At 43.1% G+C, this 18484-nt stretch overlaps 1 protein-coding gene across 8 annotated transcripts in view; it reads left to right on the forward strand.

Moving 5' to 3' along the window:
• The window catches only part of LOC133657407 (heparan-alpha-glucosaminide N-acetyltransferase-like), a 127439-nt gene that overhangs the window by 94023 nt on the left and 14932 nt on the right, over nucleotides 1–18484 (forward strand). For all 8 annotated transcript variants that reach the window (XM_062058704.1, XM_062058703.1, XM_062058701.1 and 5 more), the window contains 5 exons: nucleotides 100–212; nucleotides 3877–3998; nucleotides 4400–4523; nucleotides 4599–4685; nucleotides 13940–14017. In XM_062058704.1, coding sequence (XP_061914688.1) covers nucleotides 100–212; nucleotides 3877–3998; nucleotides 4400–4523; nucleotides 4599–4685; nucleotides 13940–14017 — 524 coding nt within the window. The remainder of the gene's footprint in view (nucleotides 1–99; nucleotides 213–3876; nucleotides 3999–4399; nucleotides 4524–4598; nucleotides 4686–13939; nucleotides 14018–18484) is intronic.

Here is an 18484-nt window from a genome sequence, read left to right on the forward strand (position 1 = left end):
TTATAATATGCTCAGATCAGCAGGAACACCCTCACTCCACTGAGTTATGTACGTCTGTGTTCATGAATGCATCACTTATACTTGCTTCATGTTTTGCAGTGTCCTGGTCCTGGCTCAGGATCCCTGGTGTGCTACAGCGTCTGGCTTTCACCTACTTTGTCTTGGCTCTGCTGCAGACCCTATGGGGAAACAAAGACAATGGACAAAGTGAAGTAAGCAGTCATGATTGAGTCAGTCAAACTTGAAAGTTTTTTAGTGAATCAAAACAGATGGTACTCTAATTGAATTTGTATTAGCTCCTCCTAACAGAGTTGATCTTTGCCTCAAATCAACTCTTCTTTCCCCTTCGTGCTCGAGCTGCATCACAGGCTTGACAAAACGAAAGATTCAATCGCTAATCCTAAGGATTTCACTGACTCACGGATGCTTGATGAAGACTCGAATTTCACTGACTCAGGGGTGGTCGACAATAAGTCAAGTTCACTCAAATTTCAGTGACTCACGGATGCCTGACAAAAAGTCAAGTTGGCTCGAGGTTTACTGAATTGCGAGTACTCGACGAAGACCCAAGTTTTACTGACTCACGGGTGCTCAACGAGATTCAAGTTTCAGTGACTCACGGGTGCTCAACGAAGATTCAAGTTTCAGTGACTCATGGGTGCTTGGCAAAGATTTACATTTCACAGACTCGCTGGGGCTTGACGAAGACTCAAGTTTCACTGACTCACGGATGCTCAACAAAGACTCAAGTTTCACTGACTCACGGATGCTCAACAAAGACTCAAGTTTCACTGACGTTTGGATGCACTAATAAAGACTCAAGTTTCACCGACTCATGGGTGCCCAACAAAAACCCAGGTTTCACTGACTAGCAGGTCCCTGACGAAGACTTGAGTTTCACTGACTCGCAGGTGCTCGACGAAGACTTGTGTTTTTGTTAAAACCTGAATGTTTGACAGACTCAAGTTTACTGAATCCCGGGTACCCTAATGGAGACCCGAGTTTCAATGATCATGGATGCCTGAGGAAAAATCAAGTGTCACTGTCCTGTGGGTGCCTGATTAAGACTCGAGTTTCAATGACTCCTGGGTGCCCTAATGAAACCCCAGCTTTTACTGACCCACGGGCACTCGACAACAACTCAAGTTTCACTGACTCACGGTTGCCTGATTAAGACTCGAGTTTCAATGACTCCTGGGTGCTCTAATGAAACCCCAGCTTTTACTGACTCACAGGCACTCGACAACGACTCAAGTTTCACTGACTCACGGTTGCTTAAAGAATACCCAAGTTTCACAGACACACAGGTGATTGACAAAGACTCAAGTTTCAGTGGTTCACTGAGGCTTCCTGCATTCACATGTCCTGTAAAAGCCAGAGTTGGGACACTGTCAACATATCCCTGTAACAGAGGGGAGTGTGTCTTTGTTTAAGGAAATCCTGCAATGACTAATTTTAACACCCGAGTCGCACTTCTCCCACCCTGTTTTCATGTTGCCTTCTCCAATCGTTGTAGGACAAAAAATTATATTATATAGTTTATACGCCACACGCATCAGACACTGGTGCTGATGTTATCGCATCCCTTTTCTTTAGGCCAGTAAATTCCATCTGTAGGCTACTGTTATGGAAGAATCTATACAACAAATGTTGGTATTGTTCGGTACCGATTTACATAAAACATTTTTAAATTAGTTGAATGATGTTGTGTTTTTTGCTTTTAACTTGTTGATCATGATTATTAGTAGTATAAAACACAAGACAAATATACTTATTTGTGGACAATTTAACAATATTTAATACAATAACATATAAAAAAAAAGTAAACAAAAATAAAAATCACTATTCTCTGAGTTTATAAACAATATAATAATATATACATTTTATTTAAACAACACATATATTTTTGAAAATAAACATTCAAAAGAACTGCAAAACATTGTTCTCATCACACTAGTATAGGGCCCCCTTTACACTGCACACCAAATCAGATTTATTTTCTCTCAAGTGACACACGTAAAAAAAATGTCGCCGGTCTAAACGCTCCAAAGTGCTTCAAATCTGTTAATTTGGCATCAGATTCAGGCCACATCAGGAGGTAGTCCTGAATCCGACTGGAATCTGATCTTTTCAAAGGTAACTTCAGTGTAAATGCAATGCGACCTGAATTTGACTTTTTCGTCAGCTTTGTGCGAGCTACGTCAATCGTGTGCGCGGGGAAAGACAGAGTCGCCAGCGGAAGTGGATTTTTCATCACATTATCCGGTTTCGGTGAGCAAAGTCGATTTACTGCGACCCAATATTCCATGTATTACTTTTCAATAGTGCGCAAATACTAGGCTATATTTAATATATAAATAATAATAAATGATAAATGGGTTATACTTGTATAGCGCTTTTCTACCTTCAAGGTACTCAAAGCGCTTTGACACTATTTCCACATTTACCCATTCACACACACATTCACACACTGATGGCGGGAGCTGCCATGCAAGGCGCTAACCAGCAGCCATCAGAGGCAAAGGGTGAAGTGTCTTGCCCAAGGACACAACGGACGTGACTAGGAAGGTAGAAGGTGGGAATTGAACCCCAGTAACCAGCAACACTCCGATTGCTGGCACAGCCACTCTACCAACTTCGCCACTATGAATATGCATATTTGGATTCCGAAGAAATAGCGAATGTTGAAGGACCGGCATTGACGCTGTGGCGCATTTGCTTACATGTGAGTTTAAAAATAAAACTCACATAGATCCACGCTGATGTCTGCCATAAGTAAAAAGATTACAACCCTCCCAAATATATTACACTATATACATACATTTAGACATTATATTACTTTAATTTACTTTTACATAAAAAATTAAAAAATATAATACTAATTTTAAGGTGTTGCGACTTTTATTTCGTTTTGTAGTAGTAGGGACTTCCTTCTGGTCAACTTCCTTTGTTTTCACTTCATCAAAGTGTGCATGCAAGTGACGTCGAGGCCACATTGGGAACACGTTGGGGACACATTGGGGCTTGTGCGCGTTTACACTGGAGTCTGATAAAAATTACATTTTACTTCCAGTGTAAACAGGCACCTTGAAAAAATTAGATTTCAAAGAAATCCGGTGGAAGCCTGTTTGGCCTGCAGTGTACACATAATGTTGATCCAATTCCATAATGGTACTACGATGGTGTCAATACTAACAATATTTAGAATGATACAACCACCTCAAGTAGAATCTCTATGTAAAAGGCTATTGAATATTTTGAAATTCAAACCAAATCAACAACTGCAAACAATGTTTCCTAATGGACATTCTATAGTACTGTGTAATTGTAATTTTTTAATTTGTAATTTTGAAGTAACTGTGACCCTGCCCTTGGTGTTTCTTTATTATTATTTTTTTTCTTTTTTCTTTTCTTAGTTTCTTTTCCTAATAAAGTTGTTTTAATCCCCCCCCCCCCCCCCCCCCCACACGTGCAAAGCGACTTTGGGTATTTAGAAAAGCGCTATATAAATCCCAGGTATTATTATTATTATTATTATTATAATCATTATTATCATTTGTAATAACTAAATAGCAATCAATTTTGTTTAATAAATAGTTTACAAGCTATTAATACATTTAGTGCTAACAAGTATAACAAGTATAGCATTTTTATATTTCGTTTTGACATGTTCACAATTATTTTTGTGACAAAATCAATTCATTATGTATAAAGTCTCTTTTGAACACATTCAAATTTACCAAATTTGCTTCTTCGAGTCCATGTTTATATTAACAAATCAGATCACAACACCAACAAACGTATCTTGAAGCTCAGGACCAAAATTATATAAATTGTCAACAATTCAACTTTAATTTAATGGGGTTTGTGCCACAGGGTCACTGGTGGTCCCCAGTCCAGGATGTGGTGCTTTACAGGTCCCAATGGCTCATCATCATTCTCTTGGAGACGTTGTGGTTATGCATCACTTTCCTCCTGCCTGTACCCAACTGCCCCACGTATGTACTCTCATGTATCCACTAAATAATTCACTTTTCCCATATAAATTGCATGCAGCTCTCCTTAATGGCGTGGTCCCCAAGTTTGGATAATGGCCTATAGCAGCCTTTACTGTGCAGTGTGCACCTTGTGCTGCTGCTGTTAGGTACTAAGGTGATTTATGGGCCTGCGCTGGATGCTGGAGAGGGCGTAATTAGACTATCTGGATATGTCATGTTCTGTAAGAGGAGTGGAGGCCGAGGATCCATCTTCCTCGCTCTGAGTCCTCTGCTAAGTGTTGCTTTTTGTGTGTCCCTCCTAACACAAAATTACAAACCTGTGTCTGTTTCAACCAGACTGTTTTGGTGTTTTAACCTCATTAATTGTTATTTTCTATGGTGTTGATGTCTCTTGTTATCAGAGGCTATTTAGGAGCAGGTGGAATTGGGGATAATGGTCTTTACCCAAACTGCACTGGAGGGGCGGCAGGGTACATTGACAAGTGGATGTTTGGTGACAACATGTATAGGTACCCCACGTGCAAAGTAAGTCTTTTTTTTTAATAGCACAGGTCTTCTTACAGTGGGAGGATTTAAAATAGCCATTTTCGCCTTCTGCAGGGAATGTACCGCTCCACACAACCATTCGACCCAGAGGGGATTCTCGGTACAATCAACTCAATTGTGATGGGATTTATGGGGATGCAGGTAAGACACTATTTTTATTTATTTTCTTACTTCTCATTTTTAATAAGTGTGGCACAATTTCAGTTTGTTGCACCAAAACTGGACTTTAGGCATTGGTTAAGACTATGGATAAGTCGATATAGTATTATTATTATATTATTATCTGTGTGACTTCGAGAAGTGTGTTTTTCTTACTCTGCAGCATGTTGTCCATAGGTCGCTTCTTCAGTACTTGCCTCACTGTAGAAATAGCAACTACATAGACATTTATTCTAACACTACCTGAGGGTCCAATATCAATGATTTAATTTAATTTAATCACAATCACTTTCCAGAATCAGTGAAACGTTGCACAAAACATTGGAAAAGGCTGTCATGAATGGAAGTACAGTAGGACCTAATTGGCTCTGTGATATAATAGCTTCTGAGTCAAAACATGTGTATCTCAAATCAACGTCTTCCATTGAAATGAATTAAAATCAATCTAATAAGTGCTTAGCCCCCCAAAACAGCACAATCATAACATATACGATGCCTTTTTAAAAGAAAAAAAAATGTAGCAAGGAAATATTGCATAAAAACAATACAATAGAATGTTGTACTAACAACTATAGTAGTTTTATGTAGTAATGTTCACAGTGTTTACCTTGGAGTGTGGACTTCTACGGTATCTCCTTCCAGCTGCTTCTCTGTAAAACACACCATCAGCACCTTGTCCTTATTTTCATGCATAAATGTTTGTCGTTTAGGTATTATTTTAACTTTCTTGAATGGCGTTAGGCTCATTCTGCTTCAGTGTGGTGCAGACTAGCTCAGTCAAGTTGGCGACACGCGCTGTCATGTTTTGATGATTTCTTTCTTCAATTCATTGAAAATCATCCACTTCTTCGAGAACTGTCCATCACAGTCACTTTCTTCCTTTCATTGGTTAGAAAAAAAAAGTAACTATAAGGTATTTCTTACAAGGTAGACCAAATATTTTGGGCGGCTCTCACAGGGTTCTTTAAGATATTTGCCACGTCAACGAATGGCAGCGATGCTTATTACTCAAATTGGTGGCTAACAATGCAGCTAATGGGATTCATCTATTGCGCCCATAAAGCATTCTAAACAAACATCCAAATTTGACAACAATACTCTATTTACATGTTGTGACCTGCACACGACCTAAGTATTAGCGATATTGTTATTATAAGCGCTAACGCACAGGAACTACTTTTAGTAGCGCCGTGATCAAAGAGCGCTAACAAACTTATGCAGCTTTTGACATACTGAGACTGTGAGCTGCTGCATCGCCATTGAGTTAGTGAAAGTTAATTCTATATTATAAATAATGCCTCTCACTTGTATAGCAGAAAGATGTGGCTATAAACCGAGAAGTTGGTCAACTATGACATTCAACTTAGATGTGGAGGAAAACCAAAAATATGCTCGTTTTTATTTGTTTTAACTTTGTGAGGATTACAGTTAATTCTTCATCTAAACGGGAAGATATAAACATCCCATCAGTCGACATCCCACATTGTACAGTAAGTGATTGTTTTATAATGATCGTAATTTGTAATTCTTGTTTAGCTACTTGGTGGATCTGCTTATCACTCAGCTTCTGAAACTTGCAGCGCCTCCTCCGTATATTCCGACACAAAAATATAATGTTCTGGATCATCATTTGTCCCAAAGTAGTCGTCGTTGTCTGTCATGAAGTCTGCCATGGTTAGTGTTGGTTGTTGTTGTTGTAGGAAACAGTGAATGTTGTGGTGCGTCTATGAAATAATATGCCGCTGTATGTCTAAAATGAACAAAATATGTAAATATTACATGTTAATATGAATGTGCCGATTACTACATTACATATATACTTACAGTGTGTATATAAAACGTTGATGGAGGTTTTTGGATGTTTTTAGAGGCAGAATAGAGCGAATTCCATTTCCTCCGGTGTTGACTGACTTTTGCTATTGTTTATTTACAAGTTAAAATGAACAAAAAAAAACTCATATGTTTTACTTTCAAAAAAGTGCAGTTCCCCTTTAAGTTGGGACACTCTTGAGTTGAGGTACCATTGTATTGCGATATGTCATCCCAGACCATTAAAGGATTATTTCCGGACATTTGTTGTTCTTTCTTTGGCAATGCTCATTCTCAAGATGAACAATCCTCAAAAAGCACATTCACTTTTTGTCCAGTTGTTATTGAAGTTAAGTTCAGGGATGTCCGATTATATCCGCTGATATTGGCATAAAAATTAGGTATCGGAATCGGTTTTATTGCTGACTATGGCTTTAAAACAGCATTGCCTATGTGGCCTAAATACATGGATAATGCTGAGCAGATGTATGTGTGCTCATGTGACTTTTACCAGCGCAAGAGTGATGACCTCATCAAACTGCGCCCTGGGCCACAAACAACACACTAGTTTGCTAGCTCAATAGTTCTGAGGTCTTTAATTACAGTGGTACCTCCTTATTGGTGCTATTACCCAAAATGCTTGTTTTAACATTTGTCATTGAAATTATTTGTAATCAAATGAATCCATGCTGGTCTCCTTCCCAAAAAAATAAATTTTAACATGTGTAACATGCTTTTTAATAACTTCCAGTTGATAAATATTTAATAAAATAAGTTAGGTGTTTGACATTTCACAGTGGGAATGTATTTTTACACTGTGTGAAAAGTACACATTTAAAATAGTAAGACATGTGAGGTGTGGCTGGGAAATCAATCATGCCTCTCACCTGCATAAATAAAAAACACTCTTTTGTACCCACCCTGTTATTTTCCATTCACACCAGTTAAACAGGTAAGAATGTTACCAATATAATTGATGGTGACAGTGTCATGACCTGTCAACTTAAGTCATGTCTTGTTTTGTATTTGTTATAGTTTTTGTATGTTTGGGTATATTTCTGTTTCAGCGCTCCTTCCTATGTTTACTTTATGGTATATAGAGCCCTGTTCTCCACACCTGCCTTGTTTAGTGATTAGTGTCCCCACATCCCGTCTACACTCATCACGGCCCCTTTATACCCGGTCTCGCCACTCAATCGGGGCGGCTACTTTGTTCGTCCTTGACGACAGTTACGTTCAATTGAGCCTCATGCAACAGTTATGTTTTCAGGCTAGTTTTACGCTACAACCTACGTCTTGTTTATTTTCTATGTCTTGCTTTCCGTGCGCCTCCAAGCGTCACGCTGTTTTTGTCTTTTTGCCTTTCCATTGGAAGTAAAAGATTCTAGCCTGCACGCTGCTTTCTGCCGATTTCCTGTTATTCCGCTTCCTGGGGACACAACTATTCCAGACATGCGACCCGAACGCAACAGACAGTTTAACACTTTAACAGAGTGTTCTATTTTCATTATGTCCTGTTAAATTTAAAGACAGAGACTGGTGTTATTATTAGTTATTAGCATTGCCATTAAAGCCTTTTCACTTTAAATTGTGCCTTTTTGCTGTTATATTATATTTCTACAATGTGCTTTAGGCGAATAAAGATAGAATTGGCCCCCAGATCGCACTTTGGACACCACTGTGCTATAGAGGTAAAAAGACATTGTGAATGTCTCGTATCGTGGGGTTCTTTTTAGGACCGATAGACTTGGAGCCAGGCGTGGTTGCCAGGTTTACAATATGTTTATTTCTCTTTAAAGTCTCTTCTATTCCTTCTTTCTCCTTCTCCAGCTTTCCAGCTCTCCTCTCCAACTTTTCAGTTCCCCCTCTGCAGTCCCCAACGCTGCTAATAAAGAGACAGGTGATTAGATAACTCGTTCCAGCTGAGGTATCCACTCACCTGTCATCTGCTTCACAGCCGGTTCCTGCCCACGTCCTACCCACAGGCGACACGTGAACCACGCCCCTTCCACATGCCTCCACCGTCCGGCCGCACCTACTCCCCCCTGGGACAGCACCGCCCCCAGTCCCCCGCCCGACGCGTCCGCCTGCAGACAGAAAGGGATGGCAAAGTCAGGCATGCGCAGTACCGGCTCCTCGCAGAGTGCTGATTTTACCTTCTCGAACACCCGCTGGCACTGCTCCGTCCACTGGACCAGATCTGGAGCACCCTTTCGGGTGAGGTCAGTCAGTGGGCTGGTCAAATCCGCGAACTGGGGAATGAACCGGCGGTAATATCCCGCAAGACCCAAAAACTGCCTCACCTCCTTTTTTGTCTTGGGGGGTGAACAGACTGCGATCGCCGCTGTCTTGTCTACTTGTGGCCGCACCTGCCCCCCCCCCCAAGTGGTACCCCAGATACTGTACCTCCCTCCGGCCAACCGTGCACTTTGCCGGGTTGGTGGTGAGCCCCGCCCGCCTCAGGGACTCGAGCACCACCCCCACCCGCCGCATGTGTTCTTCCCAGCCGCTACTCTGGATGATGACATCATCCAGGAGCGCGGCCGCGTATGCCGCGTGGGGGCGCAGCACCCGGTCATGAGGCGCTGGAACGTGGCGGGCGCGCCTAACAAACCAAACGGAAGTGTCATGAATTGGTATAAACCTTCCGGAGTGGAAAAGGCAGTTTTTTCTCGGGACTCTGGTGACAAGGGAATCTGCCAGTAGCCCTTGGTTAAATCCAGTGTCGTGAAAAAACGAGCAGTGCCCAGCCGATCCAGGAGTTCGTCGACCCGAGGCATTGGGTACGCGTCAAAATGTGATATTTCATTCACCTTGCGGTAATCCACACAGAAGCGCACCGACCCATCCTTCTTCCCTACCAGAACGATGGGGCTGCACCACGCGCTGTGGGATTCTTCTTTACCCCCAATTCCAACATGGTTTTTAATTCTTCCCGAACTACTTTGCGCTTGTGTTCGGGGAGCCTGTATGGCCGAGATCGCACCGTAACACTGGTCTCAATATGATTTTGAATGAGGTTTGTGCGGCCGGGCCGAGAGGAGTGGGTATAGCAACCGTGCCAGAAACCCCGCCTCTTACCATCCAAAAAATCACTGCCGTTGTGTCCTTGAGCGGGACACTTGACCTTTTTCCCCCGGTGCCACTCACACCGGTGAATTGAATGATGAATGATAGGTGGTGGTCGGAGGGGCCGTTGGCGCAAATTGCAGCCACGCTTCCGTCAGTCTACCCCAGGGCAGCTGTGGCTATGAAAGTAGCTTACCACCACCAGGTGTGAATGAATGATGGGTTCTACATGTAAAGCGACTTTGGGTACTTAGAAAAGCGCTATATAAATCCCAGGTATTATTATTATTATTATAGAACACATCAAAAAAGCGCCGCTGCAGCTTAGCAACATCTGCCTTCTGCGCTAACGTGAGCTGGTCGTCACAGGGGATTGGAGGGGGAGGGGCAGAGCGCGGGATCTCCGTTCCCAACTCCTCCTCCTCCCGCACTACCGTCACCATGGAAACAGGCTCCGCCTCCCTCCATGCCTTCAGTAGGTTTAGATGGTAAATTTGTGTGCCTCCACCCCGGTCCGAACGCTGAACCTCGTAGTCCACATCACCCTTGCCGTGTGACCTCAAAAGGACCTTGCCAACGCGCAAGTAATTTGGAGCTGGAGGTTGGGAGTTATACAAGCACTTTTTCTCCCGGTGAAAATTTTCTAAGATGGGTCCCCGTGTATAGCGCGCTGCTGCCGTTGCTGGGCGCGGAGCAAATTCTCGCGTGACAAGTGCCCCACCGTGTGGAGTTTTGCTCGCATGTCCATAACGTACTGAATTTTGTTTTTACTGGAGCTCGAACCCTCCTCCAGCTTTTCTTAATTAGGTCCAGCACTCCGCGCGGCCTTCTGCCGTATAATAGCTCGAAAGACGCAAAGCCTACGGAGGCCTGAGGTACCTCCCGCATCGCAAACATTAGGGGATCCAGCCATTTATCCCAATTTGGTTTGTCCTTGTGCGTGAACTTACGGATCATGGTTTTCAGCGTTTTATTTAACCGCTCCACCAGATCATCCGTTTGTGGGTGGTACACACTGGAGCGGATCGCTTTAATCCCCAGTAACCCGTATAGTTCATTTAACGTGCGTGAAATAAAGGATGTGCCTTGGTCCGTCAGAATCTCTTTCGGGATTCCGACTCGGGAGATGACCTGAAACAGAGCTTGCGCAACGCTCTTGACAGAGTTGTAGCGCAGGGGCACTGCTTCAGGATAGCGCGTTGCATAATCCACCAGGACTAACACAAAGCGATATCCCCGTGTGCTTGTGTGAAATGGTTCGATGAGGTCCATCCCAATTCTCTCCAATGGGACCTCCATGAGCGGTAATGGGCGCAAGGGCGCCTTCGGGATGGCCGCCGGATTCACCAGCTGGCAGTCCGGGCAGACGTGCGCCGTTGGTGTGCTGCCTGCCCGGATGCCCGGCCAATAGAATCGGACCATGACCCGACTGAGTGTCTTATCATACCCCATGTGGCCAGACATGGGATTAACATGCGCCGCTTGGAAAACCATTTCCCGGCGGCGTTTTGGCACCAACAACTGGGTGCATTCCTCTCCGGTTTGAGTGTCACGGCTCACTCGGTATAACCTATCCCTAATAATTGCAAAGTGGGGGCATGCCCGCGCTTTCCCCGGGCGCACCAGCTGACCGTCGATGTAATCCACCTGGTTTCACAAGGTTTCATCACGGGACTGCTCGAGGGGTAAATCCTCCGCCGCAGGTTGCCAACAGGGGGCTGGGGGGGTCTCCCGTGAAGCCCCCGCCAGTTCCCGCTCGGCAGTGTCAGATGAACCCGCGTCGCCACTGAGAACTGCGCGGATACTCCCCTTTCCTACGGTCCGTGAACGCATCCCCACACATTGTCTTACTAGGTGATTAAATCCCGGCCAATTTGTTCCTAAAAGTATGGGATGCGTAAGGTGCGCGCTTACAGCAACCTTGACACTATGCTTTTGTCCCTGATACCAAATTTCCACTGGCACGATGGGATATGTGTGCACATCCCCATGAATACACCTGATTCGCCCCCGTGTTGCTTGCCTCAACGCCCCGGGTCGAACCAGGTTTTGGTGGATCACGGACTGTTTGCAGCCCGAATCCACCATTGCCCGGTATGTACTCCCAACACCTGCCCCCTGGATCGGGGGCGGGTGCTGGGGGTCCGACAACCCGCATCACCTGTCCCACCTCCATCAGTGAGCAATCCCTCCTTACGTGACCTGGTTGTCCGCACCCCCAGCACACCGGCCCTGGCGTTCGAGGTGCCGTCTGCGGGGGAAGCCCCCTCTCCGCAGCGCCGGTACCCTGGACAGAAGGAGGAACACAGGGGACGTTACAACCCCCAACCCCCCCCCCCCCCCCCCCCCTTAATGTTGCTGGTGGATGATATTGTGTGTGCGTGTCCATGTCCGGGCTGGGAACCTGCTCGAGGGTTGCGGTCGTCTCCGTCTGCGCTCTCCGTCTTCGCGGTGCTGGGGTGGGCCGTTCGGCCGCCCGTGGCGCTGGGGTGGGTCTTTCGGAGGCCTTCGGACTCAGCTCCCGGTGGACCGCTAGGTGGTCCTTGGCCAGGGCCACCGCGGCCATCAGGGCCACCGCGGCCATCAGGGCCACCGCGGCCATCAGGTCCCGCGGACGGTGGTACCGCACCCAAGCTGCAGTTCTGGGGGAGATGGCATCGATGAACTGTTCCAGGAGGATCCGCTCGAACATCTTGCTCTCAGACTGCCGGGGTTCGAGCCACCGGGTGGCCACGTCTCAGAGCTGCTGCGCCAGCGCAAACGGGCACTCTTCGGGACCCAGTCGCATCGCACGGAACCGGTGTCGGTGGTCCTCCGGGTGGCTACCGACCTGGTCCAATATTGCGCGGCGGAGGCTGGGGAAGTGCACCCAGGCTTCTCCCGTAGACTATGCGCCACCCGCTGCGCCTCCCCCGCCAGGAGCGGCAGCAGCTTCACCCCCCCACTCGGGGTCTGGCCAGCCACATGCTGCTGCCGTGGCCTCGAAGATGTCGAGGAACACCTGCGGGTCTTGGTACTCCGTCATCCGCTGCATGGCGGCTGTCGTTCCCGTCTTCGCGGCTCCTCCCGCCTGGCTCACCAGCACCTGCAGGATCTGGGTCTGCTGGCTGCCCGTCTCCATTTGTTGCTGGCTGACCGCTGACACCTCCGCCAATACTCTTCCGAGCGCCTCCACGGGGGTTGGGGCCGACATCTCTCCTCGGCCCTTGCTTGTTGGGCGCCAACTGTGAACGTCTCGTGTCGTGGGGTTCTTTTTAGGACCGATAGACTTGGAGCCAGGCGTGGTTGCCAGGTTTACAATATGTTTATTTCTCTTTAAAGTCTCTTCTTTTCCTTTTTTCTCCTTCTCCAGCTTTCCAGCTCTCCTCTCCAACTACTTTGTTTTCGCAATCAAGAATATTTCAGTTGTTTTTTTCCTTCTCTGTGGAGACATTCTTGATTGTCATGTCATGTTCGGATGTACATTGTGGACGCCGTCTTTGCTCCACAGTAAGTCTTTGCTGTCGTCCAGCATTCTGTTTTTGTTTACTTTGTAGCCAGTTCAGTTTTAGTTTTGTTCTGCATAGCCTTCCCTAAGCTTCAATGCCTTTTCTTAGGGCACTCACCTTTTGTTTATTTTTGGTTTAAGCATTAGACACCTTTTTACCTGCACGCCGCCTCCCGCTTTTTTCGACATCTACAAAGCAATTAGCTACCGGCTGCCACCTACTGATATGGAAGAGTATTACACGGTTACTCTGCCAAGCTCTAGACAGCACCGGCACTCAACAACAACACATAATTTGCAGACTATAATTACTGGTTTGCAAAAAATATTTTTAACCCAAATAGGTGAAATTAGATAATCTCCCACGGCACACCAGAGTGTATGTCACGGCACACTAGTGTGCCGCGGCACAGTGGTTGAAAAACACTTTGCTACTGCCTGGTTTTACTAGCAATATATTGTCAGGAAGAACTTTGAATTTTGAGAAGCAACGTTTCCGTCATAGTCAGGTAGTTCAAAAAGTTTGAGAATTTACCATTCATAATCTGACATTTCAAATTTTTGGACGGGCTGTTGAGACTGAGCACATCAGTCAGTGAGTGTTAGATGACATGCCAGGTGTTCGCCGGCCTGCTCTGTGTCGGCCCTTGCTAATGTCCCTGGCTGAAATGCATTCATCATCACCAAATTAAAGGGAGGCTGCAGATAACTTACAGCCCACATCTGGCTTCACGGGATGGGAGAAATGTGAGCGCCACATCAGGGACACCTCCCAGGCCTATTTGGTTACCCAAGGCCAAATAAATGAACATTCTAGTTGTTGGTGTTTTTCTCATTTAAAATGTGTTTTAAACGCCTTATCTCCTTACAGGCAGGGAAAATTATTATTTTCTACAAGGGGAAGAATGTCCAGATCCTGTGCAGATTCCTGGTGTGGGCCATCGTACTGGTAGGTCATCTCATCTGGAAGCTGTAATGTCACGCAGAGTAGACAACAATGCACCTTGTATGACGCATTTGGATGAGAACATGTTTGCATGCAGGTAAATGCTGCTGTGTTTATTTCAGCTGCTTGATATTAGTCATCACTGTTGAAGCTATTCATTAGCTCATGAGGACCGCAGGGATGTCAAACTTGTTTATATTGAGGGCCACATTGCAATTATGGCTGCCCTCAGAGGGCTGTTTGTAACAGTGAATATATATATGAATATAAACGTATACCGTATTTTTCGGAGTATAAGTCGCACCGGAGTATAAGTCGCACCTGCCGAAAATGCATAATAAAGAAGGAAAAAAACATATATAAGTCGCATTTTTTGGGGAAATTTATTTGATAAAACCTAACACCAAGAATAGACATTTGAAAGGCAATTTTAAATAAATAAAGAATAGTGAACAACAGGCTGAATAAGTGTACGTTTTATGACGCGTAAATAACCAACTGAGAACGTGCCTGGTATGTTAACCTAACATATTATGGTAACAGTCATTCAAATAACTATAACATATAAAACATTCTATACGTTTACCAAACAATCTGTCACTCCTAATCGCTAAATCCCATGAAATCTTATACGTCTAGTCCAGGGGTCACCAACGCGGTGCCCGCGGGCACCAGGTAGCCCGTAAGGACCAGATAAGTAGCCCGCTGGCCTGTTCTAAAAATAGCTCAAATAGCAGCACTTACCAGTGAGCTGCCTCTATTTTTTAAATTGTATTTATTTACTAGCAAGCTGGTCTCGCTTTGCCCGACATTTTTAATTCTAAGAGAGACAAAACTCAAATAGAATTTGAAAATCCAAGAAAATATTTTAAAGACTTGGTCTTCACTTGTTTAAATAAATTCATTTATTTTTTTACTTTGCTTCTTATAACTTTCAGAAAAACAATTTTAGAGAAAAAAATGCAACTTTAAAAATGATTTTAGGATTTTTAAACACATATACCTTTTTACCTTTTAAATTCCTTCCTCTTCTTTCCTGACAATTTAAATCAATGTTCAAGTAAATTTATTTTTTTTATTGTAAAGAATAATAAATACATTTTAATTTAATTCTTCATTTTAGCTTCTGTTTTTTCGACGAAGAATATTTGTGAAATATTTCTTCAAATTTATTATGATTAAAATTCAAAAAAATTATTTTGGAAAATCTAGAAAATCTGGAGAATCAAATTTAAATCTTATTTCAAAGTCTTTTGAATTTGTTTTAAAATTTTTGTTCTGGAAAATCTAGAAGGAATAATGATTAGTCTTTGTTAGAAATATAGCTTGGTCCAATTTGTTATATATTCTAACAAAGTGTAGATTGGATTTTAACCTATTTAAAACATGTCATCAAAATTCTAAAATTAATCTTAATCAGGAAAAATGACTAATGATGCTCCATAAATAATTTTTTTAATTTTTTCAAAAAGATTCGAATTTGCTAGTTTTTCTCTTCTTTTTTTCGGTTGAATTTTAAAGAGTCGAAATTGAAGATAAACTATGTTTCAAAATGTAATTGTCATTTTTTTTCGTGTTTTCTCCTTTTTTAAACCGTTCAATTAAGTGTAAATATCATTAATTATTAATAATAACAGAGTTAAAGGTAAATTGAGCAAATTGGCTATTTCTGGCAATTTATTTAAGTGTGTATCAAACTGGTAGCCCTTCGCATTAATCAGTACCCAAGAAGTAGCTCTTGCTTTCAAAAAGGTTGGTGACCCCTGGTCTAGTCTCTTACGTGAATGAGCGAAATAATATTATTTGATATTTTACGGTAATGTGTTAATAATTTCACACATAAGTCGCTCCTGAGTATAAGTCGCATCCCCGGCCAAACTATGAAAAAAACTGCGACTTATAGTCCGAAAAATACGGTAATTGCTTTGTTACACCATTTGTATAGTTAATTCTTTTAGATTATTACGCACTTTTTTACGGACAGATTGGTGGAGGAGTTGCTTTGAAATCGTTAGTCCATCCGACAAGCAGATATTTAAGTGATTTTGATCGCCATAAAAAAATGCTTGTTGCAATTTAAGATAATATCAAAATGTAGAACAAATGCATTTGGATGCAATACATGTTTCTGTCAAAATTGAAAGAAAAAAAAAATTTAGCCAAATAGTGCTTTAATATTTCTAGACTTTCACAGGCCATGTAAATGACATGTTGGGCCACAACAAATAATGTGGCGGATCACATAAAATGATGTGGGGGCCAGATTTGGCCCCTGGGCCTTGAGTTTGCAATGCATGTTTCTGTCAAAATTGAAATAACAAATACATTTGGCCAGAAAGTGCTTCATTATTTCCAGGCAGCCTTTCGCAGACCACATTAATGACGTGGCCACATAAAATAATGTAGAGAGCCACTTTAATTAATTTTAAATGGTGAGGCGGGCCACATTAAAGGGGACCTATTATGCAAAACCAACTGTTCTTAGCTATTGGTACCTGTTTTTGTGTATTTTGGATTTGCATAAGTCCTGAAAATTCTAATTCTGGAGGCGTGGCGGAGATATTCATAAAACAGTATTGCCTTCCTTCAAACTTCTTCCAAACAAGCCATTTGGAATTTGACCAATTTGTGACATTTCCCCCATTGGTGACGTTAGCGGATATCTCCATTAATGGTAAAGTTTTACCTGAAGAGCTTTGCGCGAGTCCACCATTGTAGTCCAAAAGTGTAGTCAATAAGCTTCTTCTTTTTCTCTGTCCTTTTGTTGTGGGACTGTACATGCACATGCATCCTACTCTGTTGCCATTTCTTAATACAAAGCAGCAAAAAGTTTGAACTTTTATCCGTCAGTATACTCTGTATAGAAGCACTAAAAACTACCACAGGGCTGACGGGGAAAAGACATGGTTGAAGTGGAGGCACATGAAAAAGACGGTCAAAAAGCAGCTTGAAAACGGTCTGTAAAACAATCTATGCAACATTTTGGCCAAAGAACCACCATTACATGTTATGTAGATTAGTGTTTCTTAACCATAGAGTGGCGAGCGCTCCCTAGATGGCTGCCAAAAATATCTGTTTCCCAGCCGTGGTCCGTATGGGCCGCAGCGGTACTCAGTTGTAATACACTTTCCCACCAGTTGTGGCAGTAATGACAATCTCAAACAAACAGAAGAACCTTGGAGCTAAAATCATAGTCGATTTAATTTGCACTTTAATTTTATTGACAGCTAAGAAACGTATTTATTATTAATTTAGTGTATTTATTTTAGCACAACAGAATTGTAAGTACATTTATTTTTCATCAATTATTTATGAGTCCCTTCTTATGCGGTATGTTTGGTTACTTTTTTTTTCGAATCAGCCTGACCTAAGCCTAAGGTTTATGTGTTAAGTAAATAATCTTTGTGACTAATATATGGTTTCATATCATTTTGCTAGCTTGTAAACTGTAAGTAGGTTAGATATAATTGTTGAATATCATTAAAATCAAGTGCAAGATTGCTAATTAATTCAGTATTCATATTTGAGTGGGCCCTGGGTCTGTAGTGGAAAAGTTGGGCCCCGAGGTCAAAAAGGTTAAGAACCCCTGATGTATACCACAAGGAAGTGTTTTAATTGTTCTTTTGTTATGACCCACGTTTAAGGATGTGGCTGGCCAAGTCTGTCCCCAGGGCCCTGAGTTTGACACCTGTGATCTAAGGTTTTTCTAATATTTTGAGAATCTTATTCATCTATATTCAATAAATCAATCAATCAAAGTTTATTTATACAACCCTTAATCACAAAGGTCTCAAAGGGCTGCACAAACCACAACAACATAAAATTTCAACCCAACGGGCACAACGAGAAACCTTGGAACTGACTGCAGATGTGGTACGCCACCCCAAACCCCACCAACCCGGGTGATCGGTGCAATAGATGCCAAGTGGATAGGGTTAATAACGTGAGAGTCCAGTCCATTGTGGGGCCAGCAGGGGATCCTATTGAATGGAGACAAGTCAGCAGCGCAGAGACGTCACCAACTGATGCAAAGAGGAGTGGTCCACCCCGGGTCCCGACTTGGAACAGCTCGCGAATCTTTCATAGAAACTGATCCGTGGCCACCTGATAAGCTCTCCGTGCAGGAGAGGGGGACAGAGCAGTAAAGAGACGGAATTTTAGCGATATTACGGAGATGAAAGAAGGCTGTTTTAGTAACATTCTTAATGTGTGACTCAAATGAGAGAGTTGGGTCGAAGATAATACCCAGAATCTTTACCGAGTCGCTTTGTATAATTGTTTTCTTGTCAAACGTTAAGGTGGTATTAATAAATAAGTGCCGGTGTCTGGCAGGACCAATAATCAACATTTCCGTTTTCGGCGTTATAATACAAAAAGTTGCTAGACATCCATTGTTTAATTTCATTAAGACACGCCTCCATTTGACTACAATCTGACGTGTTGGTCAGCTTTAGGGGCATGTAGAGTTGG

The sequence above is a fragment of the Entelurus aequoreus genome, linkage group LG09 (assembly GCF_033978785.1).
Source record: "Entelurus aequoreus isolate RoL-2023_Sb linkage group LG09, RoL_Eaeq_v1.1, whole genome shotgun sequence".
Lineage (NCBI taxonomy): Eukaryota > Metazoa > Chordata > Actinopteri > Syngnathiformes > Syngnathidae > Entelurus > Entelurus aequoreus.